This window comes from Apaloderma vittatum, unplaced genomic scaffold (genome assembly GCF_000703405.1).
Source record: "Apaloderma vittatum isolate BGI_N311 unplaced genomic scaffold, ASM70340v1 scaffold18634, whole genome shotgun sequence".
NCBI classification, from domain to species: domain Eukaryota; kingdom Metazoa; phylum Chordata; class Aves; order Trogoniformes; family Trogonidae; genus Apaloderma; species Apaloderma vittatum.
In genome coordinates this window covers 1-19624 of record NW_009711143.1, presented here as the reverse complement: position 1 = coordinate 19624, position 19624 = coordinate 1, and the positions used below count along the sequence as shown (strand labels likewise).

Sequence of the window (19624 nt, the reverse complement as noted above, 5' to 3'; positions counted from 1 at the left end):
AGCCTGAGATAGGGGACAAAAGTCTACCTGCCTGTGTCAGTACCAAAGGTGTTAATGATTTCAGCCATCAAGGACAGCTGACCATGGGCTCGTCATCCTCGCAAGGTAAGCTGGACTCAGGAATAGGTGTGTGTTTCTTACCTGTGTGCCTCAGTCCATTCAGCAACTCCCGCCTCATGTCTTGGAGCTGCACCTGGATTTCTTCCAGTCTGAGGTGGAATTCTTCTGGATGGCATTGTTCTAGAGCAATCAGACAGCTGAATGTACAGAAGACCAGGACCTGCACATGGGAGACTTTCTGCTTTCTAGTTTGCAGAAGGTTTGGGTAAAAACCTTTGTTTTTAAATGCAGCATCTCACCTCCATATGGTGCCTGGTGGACCAGCCATGCCAGGGCTGTTTCTACAAAGGTCAGTGTAACTCATCCGTATGGATGCAGATACACCTGGATCCTGGTACTCTTTACCTTGGGAGATCTGTGTGACACCATTGCAGGCAAAGCAAAGGGCTGGTGTACAACCTACAGCTACCACTGCACCCGTAGAAGCAAGATGTGTTGGGGCAAAGAGGACCATGGACCACCTCCCACTGCTGCTCGTGGGAAAGGTGATCTGCAGCGTGCCAAGCGTCAGGGACTTACAGTTTAACTCCTTCCACATAGGTCTCTCACACCTCCCTGGGGAAAGCCTGTCCTGCCTCCTGGCTCCCTTTACCTTGTGTGAGTTTGGCTCTGAAGGAGGACTCCACCACCCGCCCGTTGAGGGGCTGGGCGTGCCGGTAGTCGTTGCGCAGCGTCCTGTTTTGCCAGTCCAGCAAGGTGTTCTCCAGGAGGCTGATCTGTGAGCAACACAGGCTGATCACGGAGAGGGGCAACGGGGACAACAGTTTTGCCTAGAAGTGCAGTGCAGCTCCTGCAGCTCAGCATCAAACAATTTGTTACAGAGGAACCCACTGGCTGTCTCGCTGAGTATTAGCGAGGAAAAGGGACAGAATGTGAGGGCTTTTATCAGCTAATTAATAACAAAGATATTTTGCCTGAAGGAAGCTTTTAACACCTGCCTGAGAGTATGGATGGATGGAGATTTTTGCAGCTGTTCTGTAGCATACTCCTTTCTTACAAGAGCCTACTAGCCTTCGCCCTGTCAAAAAGACTATTTCTTTTTCAAATGAGAACACACTGTGATCCTCTGCTACTGTAGTCTCCACTTTACCTTGTTCTTCTCCTAGAAGAAAATGTTTCTGATGTTTCTTTTTCATTAGGGAAGATGAACCACCCTGCAACACTCAACAGTAAGCTTATTCTACTTGTGTTACCTTTTTTTCTCTCTCTGCTAAAGCCTGTGTCCTGACAAGGCAGACAGGGAGAAGGGGATCCTGCCATGTGATGGTGTGCAGCTGCTGGGACATGTGAGGTCACTGCCCAGTGCTTCTGTGCCCTCTACAAGGTCCTCAGTAACGCGTCAGGGGGAGCCTGGATGAGCCCTCTCCTGTCACACAGCCAAGACTCACAGCAGGCTCCTCCTGAAATGTTCCAAGCTAGCTGTACAATGTGAGTATAGACAAGAAAAAAAACCCCAAAATACTCTTCTTAAAATGTGTGAATTATTCTGTAACTATTTTAATGTAATGAATGTCTCTATTATGTTTGGGGTCTTGGGCCGCTGGACTCTCTCGCCGTGGTTTTTTGCCTTGTTGGCTGTGAGGCAGAAACACGGTGTCATTACAGCCACCTGTAGTTCCAGTAGCTTAGGAGTCTATCCCAAAAGCTCTGTCTAGGAAATGCCCTATTAGCTCCTCTGTCAGGCTGTTTCCAAAAAAAAAAATCACGGAACATAAAAGGAAACTTGTATGGAAAGGTGAAGCTGCTCTGTCTGGTAAAGTTATTACTTACCTGTGTGTGTGACAGGACAATTGGAGAATGAAAGATGGTCCAGATCACACTCTCGGAGCAAGGAGGGGTCGTTAGTGAGCCCTGGTACCTGTAGAAGTGTGAGAGGTTTTCTGGCAGCATGGCTTGGACATCCAGAGAAATAAGCTTTGTAGATTGACCTCAAAAGGAAACAGAGAGGCAATATTGACAATGAACAGGGAACAAAGAGAAAGGCGAGAGTGGTGTTAGAGCTGGGGTTGGCAGCAGAGCCCCTGACACCTGGGCGTACAGACTGCAGGATCGTAGCAGGTTGTTCTCTGATGGTGCTGAGTGTTTCACGTAGACCCACCAGGAGTATGTTTACTGCTGCCTCGAGCACCTTCCACATCACGCTGCCATGTGGGCTGCTGTTGGAGATGGCATGGGCAGGGATGGCATGAAGTTAGGCATGGCTGAGGATGCTGAGACACATAATTGCAAGCAAAGCAGCAGCAAAATGTCTGTCCCCGGACCCAGTGCATACATACAGGCTTTCAGAATATCAAGGATAGAGAAAGGCACTCCTAGGTCTTACCTGCAAACCTGATTTTTGCAAGTTTGGAAATGAATTCACTGTAGTAGGTGTTCTCGAAGTGCCCATCCTAAACACAGGATAGAAATTTGAACAAAGGGTTAGTGACCTGCCTGTCCTTCTGTAGTCCTCATCAGCTTAGGGGACTAACTGGTGGACTGGGAGACTTAGAGAACAAATATTATTGCAGATTTCTTGATGGGCTGGACTATTCTGGGCATGATAAGATACATACACATAGAGGTCGGGTAGAATAGTTAACTGTAAGGATCTTTTTTCACTGCTTCTAAATCCACACAGAATCGAGTGCTCATGTGTGCAAATCAGAGCAAATCCTTGAGGTACAGAGGGTAAACCCAGCTGCCACACCTGATAATCTGTCTGTACTTTTTACAGGGAAATTACTGCTGGGGCTCCCAAGTTGTTTTGGCTGGTGTTGTGTGAGCCCCAGATGACATTAGGGAAGAGCAGTTCTGCTACAGCACAGCTTCCTCAAACTGGTGGCAGATATCAGCTCTTAGGATAGACGTGCAAACCCAGTACTGGCTGCTTGTGCCTGGACCTGCTCAAACTGCTATTACAGTATAAACTGTGATCACAGACTGGCCTTGCTCAGCAACCTGGGCATCAAACCTACCACATACAGGAAGGCGAGCACAGCCAATCCATTTGGCTTGTCTTTGGCTTCTTCAAAGCTGGAGTAGTCGGCTGAGTTGTAATGGACAATGTGCAGCTGTCAGAAGAGAGACAGGATAATTTAGGAAGAAGTGATAAACGGTTTCCTCAGTGCTTTAAAGGACCAAACACGAACTGAAGAGAGTCACCATCCCACCTCCTGCTGCTTGTGCCTCACAGCACAGCCAAACAGGCCTTTGGTTCAATAGGTTTGTAATGAATGTGGAGAAACAAATCCATCTTTGGAGGATATTAGTGCTACTGCAACAGTTTTTTTTTTTTGAGTCTTGTTTACAGCACCATCAGGCTCAGTCCTTGCCCTGCACAAAGCACCAGCACTTTACGGAAGCCCCGTTTCTCCCACTTCCCTCTGCATTGCTCCCTGCAGGCTTTGTGGGCTGCAGCTTCCCATTTCCCAATGGTCTGACCAGCAAGGCACCCTCCCTCCAGCCCACTCTGCTCACAAGTACCTCTGCGAAGTATCTCATCCCGTCTACGGTGTGTTCGGAGCCGCTGGTCTCCAGGTCCAGGCCACCCCAGTGCAGATGCATCTGTACAGCCGTGTAGAGACCTGGGAGCCCTCTGGAGATGTGCATGGTAGGTGGCAAATCTATCTGAACTGAAAAACAGGATTGGAGACAGCAATGGATGCAGCCATGCCTGTTCTTGTAGCTACATTTACAGTGCCTGGTGTTTTCTTCCAATAACACCCTCTCTGAAATAAGCTGGCACAGTCATATTCAGAGAACTAACTCCAGTATGCAATGAAAAGCACTGAAGCTTAAAGCTAGGTGAGCTTAAAATCCTTCCTGACCTCAGGCTTGTGCACCACAAAGACCACACCAGGCACAAAGATGACTGGGCACGAGCCATGTCAGCAGATATTTTTTTTTTCCATCTGAGCAACTCTGGGTTTTTCCTTAGGCAGTAATAAAAGTGCTTTAATGCTAATCTCTTGCACAGTACATCACATCTTGCAAGGCGCTGCACAGATTTGTTAACTACTTTATTTCCAAGGAAGAAAAGGGGGATAGAAATCAACAAAGTGAGTGGCCATCATCATAATTTCCAGTATTCTGGACTCTGCATTTTCTAGGAACAGGCGTACTGGGCCAGAGCCCTGTAAGTCTGAAAAGGCTCTGTTAGTGCTTGAAGGATTTATAGAGACAAATCTCTTTGCTTCTGCTTGCCAAGGAGTATTCACAAAGAGACTACGAAACATTTGTCTTTCTGTTAACGTACTGTCACAAATCACACATTACGTTAATAAATATGCCAAACCTGGGACTGAAAATGGGAAATTGCCTCATCCTAATGAAAGCCCAGAGACTGCTGTAAAAAATAGCAACCATCCTTGCGAAATGTAGCACAGTATATGATTCATTAGGCATAGTTGGATTTGTGAGAAGCTGCTTTTCTTTGTAAACTGTTTACAGACAGACAAGATGAAAACTTGTTTCCTCGTAATATCCCAAAGAGTCTGCAGTGGGGAAAAAATCCCATCCACCTTTCTACATAAGATCCCTGCTGACTGCCTTCCATAACCAGGGTTACTTATCTCTAGTACATCACTATGATGTCTACTGTCTGCAAAACACAGCCACAGAATTGTGTTCTGAGTTTATGGGAAGCTTAAGTCTTCTGTAAGATATTTTATGCAAATACTTTGCTGCAAGCATGAAGTAAGGTAACAGCCCAGTCTGCTTTTTACTTTTCACATGTGTAAAGTGTGTGGGGAAAGTTCGACTGCTCTGAGCTGGAAGTGTCTTATTCTTGCTTAGCTCTAGTTTTGCCAGGCAGTGGAAAACCCACCATTGTGCTTTACTAAAACGCCTGCATCAGAAAAATCATTGTTTTGATGTTAACAAAAGAACAGGAAAACACACACGTGCAGTTGGGTCTGAAAGCTAAACCTGCAGGAATTAATTTGTAGGCAGTCAGGGTAGCAATGCTGACACAAGAGCTTCTAACTGAATGTTAAGCTTGTGTGGGAGACAAACAGGAGTTAGTTTTTTTAGAAATACAATCATAACAGTCTTTCTCTGAAGGCAGTATGTCTCGTCACTTCATGTCTTTGCTCTCACACCATATTTCTCTTTTACAGAGAGGAAGAAAGGGCTGTTGTGTGGGATTAAAGAACTACCAGCTTTATGTTGCAGACACTACCTCCCCACCGCAGCTATTAGAAAACTCTCCCATTGCTCATCTGTAGTCCAAAAGCATTATCCCAACAGCACCAGCTGATGAATTATTTAGACAATGAATTACAGACTGCAGCAGGGGAATCCCAGGACCTCCTAAATTATAAGCCTTACCTTGAGACTGTGTGGCCAAAGGCAAGGCTTTTAAGCCATGCTGTGCTTCAGCTTCCCCTCCTGAGACTTGCAATACCAAGCCTCCAACCCTCTGCCTACAAGGGAGAGATTCTCCTCTGTGTTGTACTTTGTGTGACCTACACCTAACCAAACCTCGGATGCAAACTTGCTACTGAACTATCATTTTCCATTCCTATCACTTACTATTGCACAGGGGCAAAAGAAGCATTTTCTGAATGCAGAGAGGAGTCGATGTGCCCCAAATAGCACTCACTATTCTATTTCTACTGTACTGCCCACTGTTTTATTTCTGTGGTTTACACGTGTGTTTCTAGAGAGCTTTCCTGTGTGATTGGGGAAAACAGCAAAACTAAGAGAGCAGAATGACGTGAGACGGCAAAGCGAGGTGAGGTGAGTTAAAAAAAGAAAAAAGGCGGGGGATCATTCTCTGCGAATAGCATTTCAATTAGCTAAAATGAATAATCTGTGTCTGTGCTGTCACAAGCTTGACATCCTCCCAGGACATCTGCTCAGCCAGGGAAGAAAAGCCTGCCTGCTGCTGTCGCAAAGCTGGCTCATTCCACTGCATTTCAGGTGTCACTTGCTGGCCACTAAAGGTTTATGATCATGTTCTAGCTATGGCAGAGTGCCGAGACAACACACAGGGTAACACTCTTCCTGTATCCTGTGTATGCTGGGAAAAAATGTACCTGAACTTGGAAACTCTCCTTTATACCCTAAACACAATGTAGTCAGTGCATCCTACATTGCCCAGGTGAAACCTCCAGAGGATACACCACAGCTACATGAAAGTTAAAGGATACAGCACTTACAGCTGAAAAGTGGGAAGCTGTCAGGCATCTCTTCCGTCAGCTGTCCCAGCAGGAAGGTAAGATGCATAAAATCCTGAACTCACCAGTGCAGAATGCTAACAACCACGTGAGGAAAAAGGGTTGGGTTTTCAGGACAGAGCTCCCATTCAAGACATTTGCATTTCAAAAATGTAAGGTCTTTGCTTTGCTGCTGCTGGCCTGTTCCCTGATCCTTGGCTGCCAGCATCACTCACTGTCAGGGACCCCAGGGTGCTGTGCGTGCAGTGATCCGTGCACGTGTGAGCCCACGGCTCGGGAGGCAGGACAGGGCTGGAGGGGACAGGCAGCACTTGCTTCCTTGTGCCTTAGAGCATCTCTTTCTGACAGAAAGGTGGCTGACAGCTAGAGCTGCTGCAGGACCAAATAATCTGCTTGAGCTTTATGGCCTCATTTCTGTTTCAGGCAGCTCCTTTGTCAGCGGTGACTTCCCGACCAACTCCTCTTTTGAGGTGGGTAATGAAGGGGATCTCCCCAGTCTTACCAGAGTGACCGTTGTTGGTCATGGTGAAATTCCCCTGCAAAGGCCCGTCATAACCACTCAACTGCAGCTCCAACTGGGGGTTGTACCTCACTTTTTTCCTCTGGATGTCAACTGGAGATTGGTGCTTGCCAGCACAGTCTGCAAAGTGCTTTGCCCAGTGCTCTTCATCCAGCTCTCCTTCTGTGGGGAGGAGAAGCAAAGCAGGTTATTAGGACGTGGTGAGAAGTGCTGTTAGCTCGGGAATCAGAAAGCTCTCCTTATTTGCCAGCAGAGCATGTCAATCTAGTAATTGTAACAACAGGAGCTGCAGCAATAAGAGGTTGCTCTGTCTTCCCTAGAGTAAAAATATACATTACTCTGTCTGCAGGACAACTGTGCTGCAAATTAAGAAACCTGCATTGCAGTGATAGCTTGCTGATCGCTGGAGACTGAACCTCCACTGAAAGAGCAGCAATGTTTATACAGAAATAGGGATTTAAACAGATCTCAACAGCCCAAGATGAGGAATCAGGTTCTCACACAGTATGAGACCAAATGGGACCAGGGCAATAGCCGGAAATATCTGCTTAGTATCAGGAACTGTCAGCAAATTTGCAATTTTTAGCTAGAGAGAGAGCTAACAAAAGAAGAATAGAAGTGAAAAGTTTAAACAAATTGGAACCTTTTGTATGTTTTCTGGGATAGGAATGGTTGAGGGTGACTTTGATGTCCCGAGTGTGTTTTTTATTAGCAAAGCCCACCCCTTTCCTGAGCACAGCAGCCCTGTGCCTCTTCCTGGCACCCCCTTTTCTCACCCAACAAATAATGACAAATTGATTCATTGCTTTCATGTGACAGATCCTGGTGTGGAACAGGACCTGGGCGTCCCAGATTCTGGATTCAGTTGATTGCTCTGAGCTCTTGATGCCCCTTCAGCCCCCAGCCCTAACAGCCCCTAAAGGTCACATGAAGTGTTAATACCAGCACGGCCCTGTCTTCACCTGCACGGGATCATTTTCTACAAGTATATTCATATAACACTAAAAACCTTCTGTGGTCGCCTGTGGAGAGAGCAGATGTGTAGGAGAGCAGGCATGCTGGATGCAGACCTTTTTCCAGTGGCTCTAAGCCTCTTAACCCTAATTTGAATCTTTTACTGCAGAGGTCTGGGTGCTGCTCAAACTCTTAACAAAGGCTTGAGCCCTTCAGGGCTATTTGCCCTCTCCATAGTGCTATATTTAGGACTTCAAGGATAAGTAGGAATTGCGATGTCACCTCTCTCGTGGTTGTGACTGATAATCAGTACGGAAACATTTTATTCTTTGCCCCAGAACTGCAATATATTGATCAATATCAGAGTCATGTCTGTCTGAGACAGAGTTAGAGCTAAGACATAATAAGGAATATTGCATCCATTCAACAATATCCTTTGTTTTAGTTTAATTTCTGGCCCACTAAAGATCATAAAAGGACTACCATTTACGTCAGTCAATGAGCTCTGCAAACAACTCCCTGAAATAAATGAAAATCAGATAAAATTTAACAAATTATATAAATACATAAATAAGCAATTCTTAGTGATCTGTACTGCATGGGGTATGACAATAAAATAACAAGCAGGCAGCATTTAGGGCTTTTTCTTCCAGGATCACCCAAAGGTCAGCTTTTATTCAAACACATTGTAAAGATTTCCCCCATTGTTTGAACCTTACAGGGCTGCCAATTCTGTCAATGTGTCCTAACCACACAAAGGAGTGAAAAGGGGTGACATTGAAGAGAATCTCTTTCAAGTCACACAGGCATCAATAAAGCGGAATAAATTAGCTGCTCTGTGTAGAGCACACACTAATGGAAAGAGAGTCAAGCTGAGCGTTGCTTCTGTAGCACAAAAAGTATCGAAGAGTCTTCAGCAAGTAGTAGCAACCCCAAAACAGCCTCATTTTTCATTACCTTTGTATGTCCAGTGCACAAGGTGAGAGCAGCTCAGAGGCACCAGGAGCAGGTGGAAGAAGGCAGCTGTGATTCTCATGTCTCTCGCTGTATCTGCAGTCAGAACCAAGGTCGGGAGTGCGTTTCTTTAAAATTCCACAGGAAGAGCAAATAGCAATTTACTCCAGGTCTGGCCTTTCCAGCACCCATCCTGCCCTTCTCTTCACCCATTCAAAACACTAACAGCAAACAATGCCAGGCAGACAGTTTAGTTTTAGGCAGTGGGCTTTAAGCGCGGAAGGGACTTTATTGATCCTCTGAACTAAGCTGCCTGTGCAAATGGAGCAGGTTTCTCCCCGATGGCCAAGGCTGATGGCCTCGGAGTCACCGTCTGACCTCGCTTTCTGCCCACGTTTCCTGCCCATTCATAGAAAAGCCTCGTTGCCAGTATCCCTAAAACAGTGCTCTGTAAGCAAAGATACCTAATGCAGATCTCAGAACACTGTCCTGAGGCGGCCAACTGTACACAGAGGAAGAGCTAAGGCAGAAGGCATTTAAGGGACTGGTTTTCCAAAGTGCTGAGAATTCACAGTCTTATTAGAAGTCAAAATTGTAGATGCTTAGCTTCTTTGAAAACAAATTCCTGAGGTCAGATTTAAAAGCCCAGTATTTCAAAGTGTTTGGCTTTCAACATCCTCCCTAGTTGCTGAAAACCTAGTTTGGAACATGAGAGATTTGCGACCTCTGGAAAATTCTGAGCTTTGAAAAACTGTTTAGACTGTTGAAAGATACAGGCATGACGTGAGACACTGAAACCCTGATGACTTCTTAAAAAATAAACAGGAATTAATATAAAAACTAGCAGGTGTCAGATGTCTAAATGCTCTTGTGGAGTTCAGTACTTGCTCTCTACATCTTCAGACACTTGATTTCCTTAAAAATATGTCCCAGCCAAATAATTGCTCAAGGGCATTTGGCAGACCAGGGAACAGACTGTGGATCTTCTGCCTGCCTTTTTGTATCCTGTCAGTAGGCAAATGTCATTCCCTTTGAAAAGCCTTCTCCCTCCACAAGGATGACACGCTACCGACAGCCCTTTCTGCCCACCAGTGCCTCCCAATCCACAAACTCGTGGCTTAATAACAAAAGGGAATCAGAAATCTTCCCCAGAATGAAATTTTCACCTGGTACTGAGAGGAGCTACAGCTTCCACCAAATACAGTACAACTTTGCCGTTGATTTTAGCTGACAGGCAGCAATATTAAACATTTGGCAAGAGGGCTCACATTGGTGAAATCTCAGCACTTCTGCTTGCAAAGTCCTGCCACCTGCAGCTATTTGCAATCATTATTTTCAGCAGTAAGGTGTGTAATAACAGCAGGAGCCATAGGTGAGTTACAGATTTCATATGAACTGAAGTTTCTGGGATTAGTGTGTGCTGAACAACAGAAGCGGGTTTCTTATCCAAAATCTTATTCTTTGCAAGTGAATTGTGAACATTAAAAGGCCTTTTCTGGTTTGCTGTTTCATGCAGCATATATTTACTCTTTGGGAACTGCTGCAATATGGAGTTGATTAACCAAATGTGTATTCTTCCCTCTTTCCCCTGAATAAGTCATTTATTCTGACAGTTGCACTGAACTGTGCAAGGACTAAACTAATCAAACATGCCCCGCAATGCACTTCATAATCCTTGTATATCTAGTCGGGTAAACAGGCTTTGAAATTAGCTGAGGGAGAAATTTTGGGGGTTTATACCTACTTACACTCCAGGATTCCACACAGCAGCACATGAAGGTGCAAACAAGAGTCAAGAACAGGAGGTCACCAGGTATCCTTCCGTCACCCTGCCTCTGTGTGTGCCAAGAGTGTTTAAATGGATGTCATTTAGGGACAAGCTGTTTCTCTCTCCTGTGCATTATCAATTAACTCATGCAGCCTGCACAAAGGATTTGAAATAAAGCCCATCTGAGAATGTACTAGTGCCAGGAAACGGGAGACGACATAAATTAATTTTTAATGGAGCTTTTGCAGCATGCTAAAACCGAGACATTTTACGTGACATCAGCAGGAGCTGTGGGTGCTCAGCAAGTCCAAACCTCACATCTCTCTTAGCTCAGGTTAGCTTCCCCCAAATCAGTAGCTGCTCTGGAAGACACAACTATCTGGGGAGAGGATTTATTGAGAGTCCTACATATAAATTTGTTCTGGGGTTATGACAGAACAGTAATTTCAATTAAACTCTTTGAATGTATTTGAATATTAAGCTTCTAACTACAAGCTGAGTAATACGGAAGGAGTCCTCCTATATAAAGTACTGCATGTGTCAACTATTGCTTATTAGTTCTTGGAGCTTTTTTTAATGTATACAGTATTAAACCTGGCTGGCTTGAGGCTTGTCCTTTTTAGTCATCTGTTTTGCTACCTCACTGTATTGCTCGAGAGAAGTATGAATGTAATGCCTAGAAACTCCAGATATCAAGGCTCGCAGTGAACTGGTGGTTTACAGGTGAAGAAGATTGTAGGTCTGACAGGACTTGTCTCTGCACCCAGATATAGCCAGTGGGAAAACCTAATGTCGGGTTCCATAGCCGCAAATATTCTTGGCCTGATTTCTTCACAAAGGCAGGCTGCTTTCACACAGACACAGTTGCACAGACTTCAGCCTCCCCTCTCCCGCCTCGACTACAGCAGGAAATAAGCCTTTTATCCCACATCACTGGCTGCCATGCACTTCACTTTTGTTTTTACAGTTTTCCCTGACTCTTTGCTATCTTCTAAATTCTGCTTCTCCCAGGCTATTCCCTCTGTCCTCGCTGGCCTAAAGCTCAGCTCAGGTCTGACTTTCAGACCCATTCGGAGTATTGGTAGGTGCATTAAAACCCTGACACTGCACTGAAGTAGCTGGCTCAAAACCTCAGTGCTCCTTTGACCCAGAACTTGAAAGGGTTAACTCCTTTCTTTTTTAATTTCACCAGGGGTTGCAGTAATAGCTGCATCACTCCAAGCCCAGCAAACATTTGACCAGGAACAGGCTGTTTGATGTGAGATGGACAGATTGCCTTCAGTCAGGCTATCTAGGCTGTTGCAACTAAGTCTAAAACCTCTTCAAACGGAGCTCTCTCTGCTGAAGTCATGCTGGATGAATAAAAGTATTCAGAGCCGACACAAGTTTTATGAAAGACAAAAAGCAGCTAGTGCTGGCAAGCCCAAACCCCCGAGTAAAGCTGGCAACAGCTGCGAAGATTGAAGCACAAGATCCTTTTATTCAACAATTCTGTAATGTTTTTATATCTTTCTTCCAAAAACAGCCCTCACTTCTTTGAAATTTTGCTCATGGTTTTGGTTTTTTTTTTCCCTTTCTTTTTTGCCCCCTGGCTTTCGACTGCATACAGAGATCACAGAAGTCAGAAGTAGAAAAGGGCTAGGATTCATTCCTCCAGTTCACACAATCCCTTTAGGCCTCCTTCCTCTTATATAATATTTTGATGTGTGCTTGGCTAAATTCACCTTCTACCAACATAAATTCAGATACATTTGTTGATTCTGCTGAAGCTTTGTGATAGAAATGGGCTTTCAGGTAGCCAGAGATAGACACTGGAGGTTTACACTGATGTTCCAAAAAACAGGATTTGCCCATTTTAAAGCAGAGGTTTCCTGTGCAAATTCCATTTCACGGTCTAACAGACCTTGGCATTAGCTACCTTTAGTTCATTGTCAACCTACATTTTCTCTTGCTCAGTTTCAGCCAATTGCTCTTAGTTATAGCTGTAGCCCTCAGATTATTTTAAAACACTTTTCCCTCTTTAATGTTCATATCATTTCTGCACCACGAGCATGAGCTGCCTTTCACTCACCATCTCCCCAAGGTGGTGCAAAGGATAATGTGATGCTATAAAAAGAGGAGAACATGGTCAAATAATCCCTATTCATTTTCATTTCCAGGAAATGTAATTAAAATTCTCGTAACGTCTATGTAGGTCTGCTCTACAGACACTGCTGAATGTGACTTCATGTTCTAGATCCCTGCTTGAGACTCTGAAAAAAACAAAATGTGAAGGGAGTATTAGGAAGGAGAACAATCTTCTCTCCGCATTTAGTGTGAAGTACACAGGAACACGGCCTGAGCATGAGGACGGAAGGAGTGCTGTTGAAAGCCAGCCTGGCAGAAATTTTTCCATCATACCAGAGCTCTATGTGAACTGGATGGTGGTGTCTTGTCTCAGTGACAAGACAACTTGCCAGCATGTGCAAATACCTGACCACCTTCTCACACTCTGTTAATGGTATTTTATACATATCTACACCTCCTTCCATAAAAATATTCATTTTGGTCTTGATCTCCCAGTGTAATAACATCTAGAGGAAGCACAGTTGCGGCTCATTCTCTCTGAAAAATCAGCATTAGCAGTGCATAAACACAGGAGAAGACCCCCAAGCCCCTTAACAAACAAACACTCTTCACAAAACAAATAATGGCTCTGGAAATGTGGCTGTTGCCCACTGCTGGGTAAGCACTTTTCCTTTCTTATTTCAGCTGTATTGTGTGTTGAGCAGCTGTGACATCCAGTGGCCAAACACAATACAGTTGGGTTTGGTACAGAAGTCTTCATACATGGTAACAATAACAGAGCCCTTCCATTGCATTTTTCATCTTCAAAGAGCTGTACAAACAGTAATTCATTAACCCTTACACAGCTCAGTGGGGCAGATGAATGTAGTGACCCTAAAAGTACACATGAGGGGAAACCACCCTCCAAACTCTCCACAAGCATGGCAATCAGCTCTCTAGAGAGGTGAAGAACCTGCCTCAGGACCAGAGTACGAAACCTTCACCCACCACTGCAGAGCGCAGCTGCTGGGATAAGGGAGCAGAAAGGTGCAGCTCATTCAGCATCTTATTAAGAGGTCACACCTGACAGAAGGGTTGTGTTCTTTTTCCCCAGAGCGAGAGAGCCCAGGGTTAGGCACTGGGGAAGCTATAAGAGAGGATACAGCAGGACCAGAACTGGTTTGGAAGAGATGCTTTGTCAGAGGTCTGGCCAGAGGAAAAGGCTTCCACAATGATTTTCTGAATACATCAGGAGGACTGATAGAGGTGAAAGGTAGGGAAGGGAATGCAACCGTGGGTTTGGATTAAGAAATACAGTGGTGGAATCAATGAAACATGACTGTAATGGGTTACTGTGAAATCGGTTGGGACAGGTAAATTGGAATATACGGAAAACAAGAAAACAAATTAGTGAAAAGAGGAGCTGGGTCTTGCCCATGGAGCAGGACATCCCAGACTGATGGTAGCAAACATCTCTTTCGCAAAGCAAGCAAGAAAGAAATAGACCAAGAGATGGGTTTTCACAGGCCCATGTTAGTGGGCAAGAATAGTCGGTATAAAGTCTTTGACAGAGGTTGAATCATGAATTTAGGGCATCTGTTGCATTTCCAACTTTGCACGACTCTTTGCCCGTGTTCGAAGCATCTGCTCAGGGAGCTGAGTGGGTGGGAAGGAGTGTATTTGCTGAGCTGCTCACAGCCTCTGAGAGCAAGTTTTCAGTGACTGTTACAGGTATAATTACTCCACATCCCATAGAGTGTAAAATCCAGGAAGGCATGTAAAAATTATGTGTCTAGGTATGATTTTACCACCTTAAGCTTCCTTTCCAGCTAGTGCAGAGAAACAGGTTTGATACAGATGCTGTTTTAAACGGGTATGTCTGAGGTCAACCCAGACATGCCTCCTTTTGATTATAAAAGCAGACTTGCGTGTCTCAGAGATCCAAACTACAGACAGATGCATCCATTTTCAGAGATCAAGAAATCAGTCTCTGCTTTCCCTAAATCATCTGTGCCCCAGTGCTTGCTTGCTCAGACCTACAGTGGTGTTTTTTTTGCTGCAGGCAAGAGCAATGCAGGGACATTCAGCAAGAGCAGAAGTGCCCAGAGCCCCTCATCTCCCAGCAGCTCATCACTGTCGTGCTGTGTCTGTGCGAGGGGTGATGGGGAAGGTGATAGGAGCTAAAAGTAATTCCCATGAGAATGAGGCCAATTTCTAAGGCAGGAAGACAACATGGAGGAAATCCAAAGCCTGCTGTCTGTGCTGTACCTGTTCTGTGGCAAGAGAATCCTGCTTGATAACTCTTGTGCTTTACATAAGTATTATGCACTCATTAAGAAAATGAGTTGTTATTACTTTACTCATACTGTTTTTCAGGTTTCCATTCTAAAAAGCAACTAAACACCAAATATAATTTCTTAGTGGATAATCAATTCCTAGCTTGCTTTCCCATTTATAGGGGAATATATTTCAAAGTGAGAGGGAAAGACCTGCTCAGCAAGAAGTCTCCAACAGCCTGTAAGAGGCAATGCAAGACTTGCACACTGGCCTCTATAAAGGGGCTTACTTAACGGTTTCATCATGGTTTGAATGAGCAGCTATGGCCTTTGGACGCACAGTTCCTGGCAATTAATATCCAGATGATTTAAAAGGTTTCAGTCTCACCTCAAATCATGATCTGATACGATCATGATCTGATACGATCATTAGCTGTCGGGAAATGTACTCTTTGGTAGTAGCACCCTCATTTGTGCATTGGTTCACTTCCAAACAACCCTTCACCGTCACCTGAAAATTGATATAGTAATTTTATACATAGCTTAGCATTTGCAGTAGTTAAAGTAGTACACATTTTTCCTATTCCAGCCCCTCATCTGCTTTTTTGTTGTTGCCATGGTTGTTGTGAAGCACTGTTCAGTTTTAGATAAAATATCTTTGGAGTATTCTGCCTAGTACACGAGTGCCCAACACAGCTCTTGCATACCCTTGTAGGCTGATGACTGAGCCGTGGTACATATTCACAGCTACACACAAACCTGTGTCCATAGTATCACTTCCCAGTCATTGTCCTGAAGATGTTTTTGGAATGGCTATTAATACAGGAATAGGTGGCTTTTAAATAATTTTCAGGACATTAACCACTTCACCTCTAAAATCCTGGGAGAAGACAGGAGAGTTGAGAGAAGCAATGAAGGTTACAAGCATTAAGAAAGACACCAGGTATGTCACTTCAAGTAATTTCATTATTCATGTGCCTAAAACCTCTGCAGAGCTAAGCTGTAAGACAAGAGTGTGACAGAAAAGTGAGCAAGAAGGATGTAAAGTCAGAGGAGGTTTTGAATCCCTGGAAGAAAACATCTCTAAATAGCCGTTCACTGATTTTAATAGACACTCAGAAACAGCATTAGCCAGACTCTGTCATTACCTTTCCAGCGTTCTTTAAAAATACCACGAGCTGCAGAGTCAACGAAGAGAAGAAATCTGAGCGACAGAGTGCTGACTTCTGCATCCGATGGCTTTTGTCCGGAGATCTCACCTCGACTGTGGTGACGTAGTATCGCAGTCAGAAAGCTTCGCTCATAAGGCCACTTAGATCCTGGACTGCTGTTCAAAAAGCAGCTTATCAAAACATAAACAGGCTGGCACTTGCAGAACTGCTGGGTAGAGCAGATGAGGGTGGTGCATCCAGAGCGACCCAGACACATATTCTTCAGGGTGTTTTGTGAAGCACTGGGGAGAAAGAGAAGTCCCTGAGCATTCAGGAAGCAATTTCAAAGGCGCTACGAAAGCTCACACCCTGGAATGTACCCTACTGTGCATAATGGTTATTAAGCATATTAATGCACCGGCAAGCAAGTCCTGATCTGTGGTAGTTCTGCTCCCTGTCTTGGCATCCTCTGACATTTGAACCAGTGATTTCCCACCCTGCAAAGCTCTGAGCTCTCCTGCCCTTTAAGCAGGGAAGCAAAAGGCTGGCCTAGTCAGCTTCTGTGCTCATGAGCATGGTGTGAGTAATCAAAAATCATACGTACATCCCACTTACAAATTTACCCCGACATGTAAGGCGCAAGGACTGGCTAGGCCTTTCAATGGAAGGGGGTTTAGATCACAAGAATTCTTTTCCATTTCTGGGTAGTGGACGCCTGTGAGCCAGATCTGTGCCGGTGTTTTTTTCTCCATCTGCTCCACCGGCATGTTACGCCAATGTGTTCGTGCACTCGCGTGGGCTGTCAAACTGGATTACTAGCTGCGGCGGCTTTATGTTTCCTGAAACTCTCCGTTCCCAGCATTCACCCCATTAGCCACTCACCTTCCTCCCAAACCATGAAAGAAATATATTATTTTAAAGGAGTGCACTGAGTATTTGATTAACTGGTAACAAGCCCAACTTCCCACAGAAACTTATGCCAGCTAGTTATCTCATAGCCTCAGGGATGCTCAACTTTTTCTTTAAAGAAAAAGAAAAATCAGGCAGGACAGATGACTGAGCAGTGGCATTTTGAATACGAGCTCTGACTTTTATTTTAATATGTATGCCACAGCGCAATTTTAAATCTGCTGATCCAGGAAAAAATTATACCAACACCTGAACAGTGCCAGACTTCTGATCATGGATGCCTGATCAATGCTGCCTCCAGCTACTGAAGTATCAAGTGTCTTCAGCTGCTCCCTCTCCTCGGGGCACAAGATTCAGTGGAGCGGACACGGCTCTTGGCACGATGTCTGTGGCCAGAACCACGAGAGAGTCCTGCCTGCTGGGGATGAGATGGTGTGAGTATGGGGGGGAATGCAGATTCTTAGCCCACAGCGTGTTGCTCACACTCCAGTGGGGGAAAATTGCTTCCTTTGCATGGTTTTGTAGTCACGGGGAAAGAAGAGCCCAGGCAAGGGACAAGTGGAATAGTTTAGGCTGGTCTTCTACAGCCAGTCCTCTCTGAAGAGGAATATGGAGCTGCCAGAGGCTCAGTGCTCAGCTCCCCAGGCTAGAGGGTTTGCTTTATGCTCCACTTCTGCCTGCCACCAAGCTAACTGTGACCTTTCACAAGACGCCCTCTATTCCCAAAGAGCACCCTACCATACTTCACCATCAGACTTTTGCTCAGCTACCACAATGCTGAATTTCCCTTGGCCTTAGGCTTCCTTGTGCTCCATCTTCTCTAGCTCATTATAAAACTCAGCACCTTGACGTGGTTTTCCATGCAGAGCAGTTAAGGGACTTTTACAAAGTGCAAAGATGGTGGAGTACCTCTAGTCCAGCAGTTATCCAGCATAACAATCCGGTTTTATGATTTCCAGCACCTGATCACTCAGGAGGGTTTTTTTGCAGAAAATGCTCCCATCTCATGCCTTTGCACCAGGAAGGGTGAGGCTCTAGGGTGAGTCAGGACACAGCTATGAGGGGTATAACGTGGTTTTGGGGAGGTTCATCTACTTATAAAGTGGCAGTTGAATTCCAATGGCTTTTCCTGGCCAATACTGCTTTATCTCAGGTGTGTGATTCATGACTCTGCATCCCCAGCAAGGCAGAAAAAGCACAAAAAAACCCCAGCATGAAGCGCCGCTGCAGGCACACGGGCCATATCGCAGTGCCACAAAACAGCTCAGGCTTCCAGCGGCGTCTCCTTGTTGGGAGCCTAGGAGCGGTGCAGCGGGGCCTCGTGGGGCACCATGTGGGCATGGCGTGCAGAGGGACGCCGGTCAGTTCGACAGATTTCCTCTGCTTTTTATTAGACTTAAAGCCTGCCTTGGGGGGATGTTCTCAGGAAGGAAAGAAAAATGTGCCCAGAAGAGATGATCAGTCATAGTCAGGCTGGAAGAGTGAGGCAGTTCTGGAGCAAGCACAAACATAACTTTGCAAGCAACAGTGGCTTTGCATGGTGCAGTCTGGATGAACTGAGCACTGTCAGACCCCTGGAGCCCCCAGACCCCAGCTCCAGGCTTGGGGAGCTTCACAGGTTTGACGTTACCTACTTGAAATGCTGCAGATGTGGGCTGCCAACAGTCTGCACACAGGCTGTGTAGTGTCAGGGGAAATGAGAGGAAGCAAACCCACGTGGAGCAACAGGACGAGGGGTGATGGTTTTAAACTAGAGCAGGGTAGATTTAGATTAGATATTAGGAAGGAGTTCTTTACAACAAGGGTGGTGACACACTGGCCCAGAGAGGTGGTGGAGACCCCATCCCTGGAGACATTAAGGTCAGGCTTGATGGGGCTCCGAGCAACCTGACCGAGTTAAAGCTGTTCCTGCTCACAGTAGGAGGTTGGACTAGATGACTTTTAGAGGTCCCTTCCAATGCGACGCGTTCTATGATTCTATGAAGCCCCAGGAGTAACTGGGGCTCTGCAGTGTCCCAGCAAGACAACGCTCCAGTCCCTGCTCGGGGCTTGAGCCCCACAGCTGGGGATGGTGCTCTGCCTTGAACAGGAGCAGTCATGTCCAGGAACGGAGGGCTGCAGCTGGGAACACGCGAACGCTCACGTTCCTATTAAACGCCATGACATTTACTGCCCAGTCCATAGAAAGCAGAGTACTGCTTTCCAGGGACAGAGGCTTTCCTGATCACAGAGCACCCAGGTCATTCAGTGGCACGTCATTCGTACTTCACCGTGATGCAGCGGGCTAAATAATTATCAATGAATAATTTGATGTGGATTTTTTTTCAACATCCACAGAGGGACACGAGTCACTCTGTTTTGGCAAAGTCTTTTAACTCTGACGCCCGGTGCTGAGCGCTGTTCTGCCCCGTTGTTTTTTGATCACAACGTAGCCGTCAGGCACGTGTCTTGGGGCATCAGGTGCTCTTGTGCAGATCCAGGAAAAACACTTGGAAATGTTTTTGTCCCCGTCGGCACACTCATGTCCGAGGTCTCACAACCAATCGCACCAGCGCTCCCTCTCCACCTCGGGAAGCACAAAGGTTATTCACTTCAAAACCAAAGCAAAATTCTGCAGTAATTAACCTTTTCCTAGAAGTCGGTGATGTGGGGGTTGGCCTCTGCCAAGTAACGGCAATAGGATGGAAAGAAACGGGTTCAAGTTGTGCCAGGGGTGGTTTATACGGGCTATTAGGAAAAGTTCCTGCACTGAAGGAGGGGCGAAG

The 19624-nt window shown here is 45.6% G+C and overlaps 1 protein-coding gene across 1 annotated transcript in view; it reads right to left on the bottom strand.

Moving 5' to 3' along the window:
- Positions 1-8734, bottom strand: part of LOC104272539 (pentraxin-related protein PTX3-like) — a 9648-nt gene extending 914 nt beyond the window's left edge. The window contains exons 1-8 of the mRNA XM_009867560.1: positions 8713-8734; positions 6784-6963; positions 3586-3734; positions 3078-3173; positions 2444-2510; positions 1891-2048; positions 713-836; positions 83-240 (exon numbers count right to left, since the gene is read on the bottom strand). Coding sequence (XP_009865862.1) covers positions 83-240; positions 713-836; positions 1891-2048; positions 2444-2510; positions 3078-3173; positions 3586-3734; positions 6784-6805 — 774 coding nt within the window. The 5' untranslated portion in view covers positions 6806-6963; positions 8713-8734. The remainder of the gene's footprint in view (positions 1-82; positions 241-712; positions 837-1890; positions 2049-2443; positions 2511-3077; positions 3174-3585; positions 3735-6783; positions 6964-8712) is intronic.
- Between the last annotated feature and the right edge of the window lie 10890 nt (positions 8735-19624).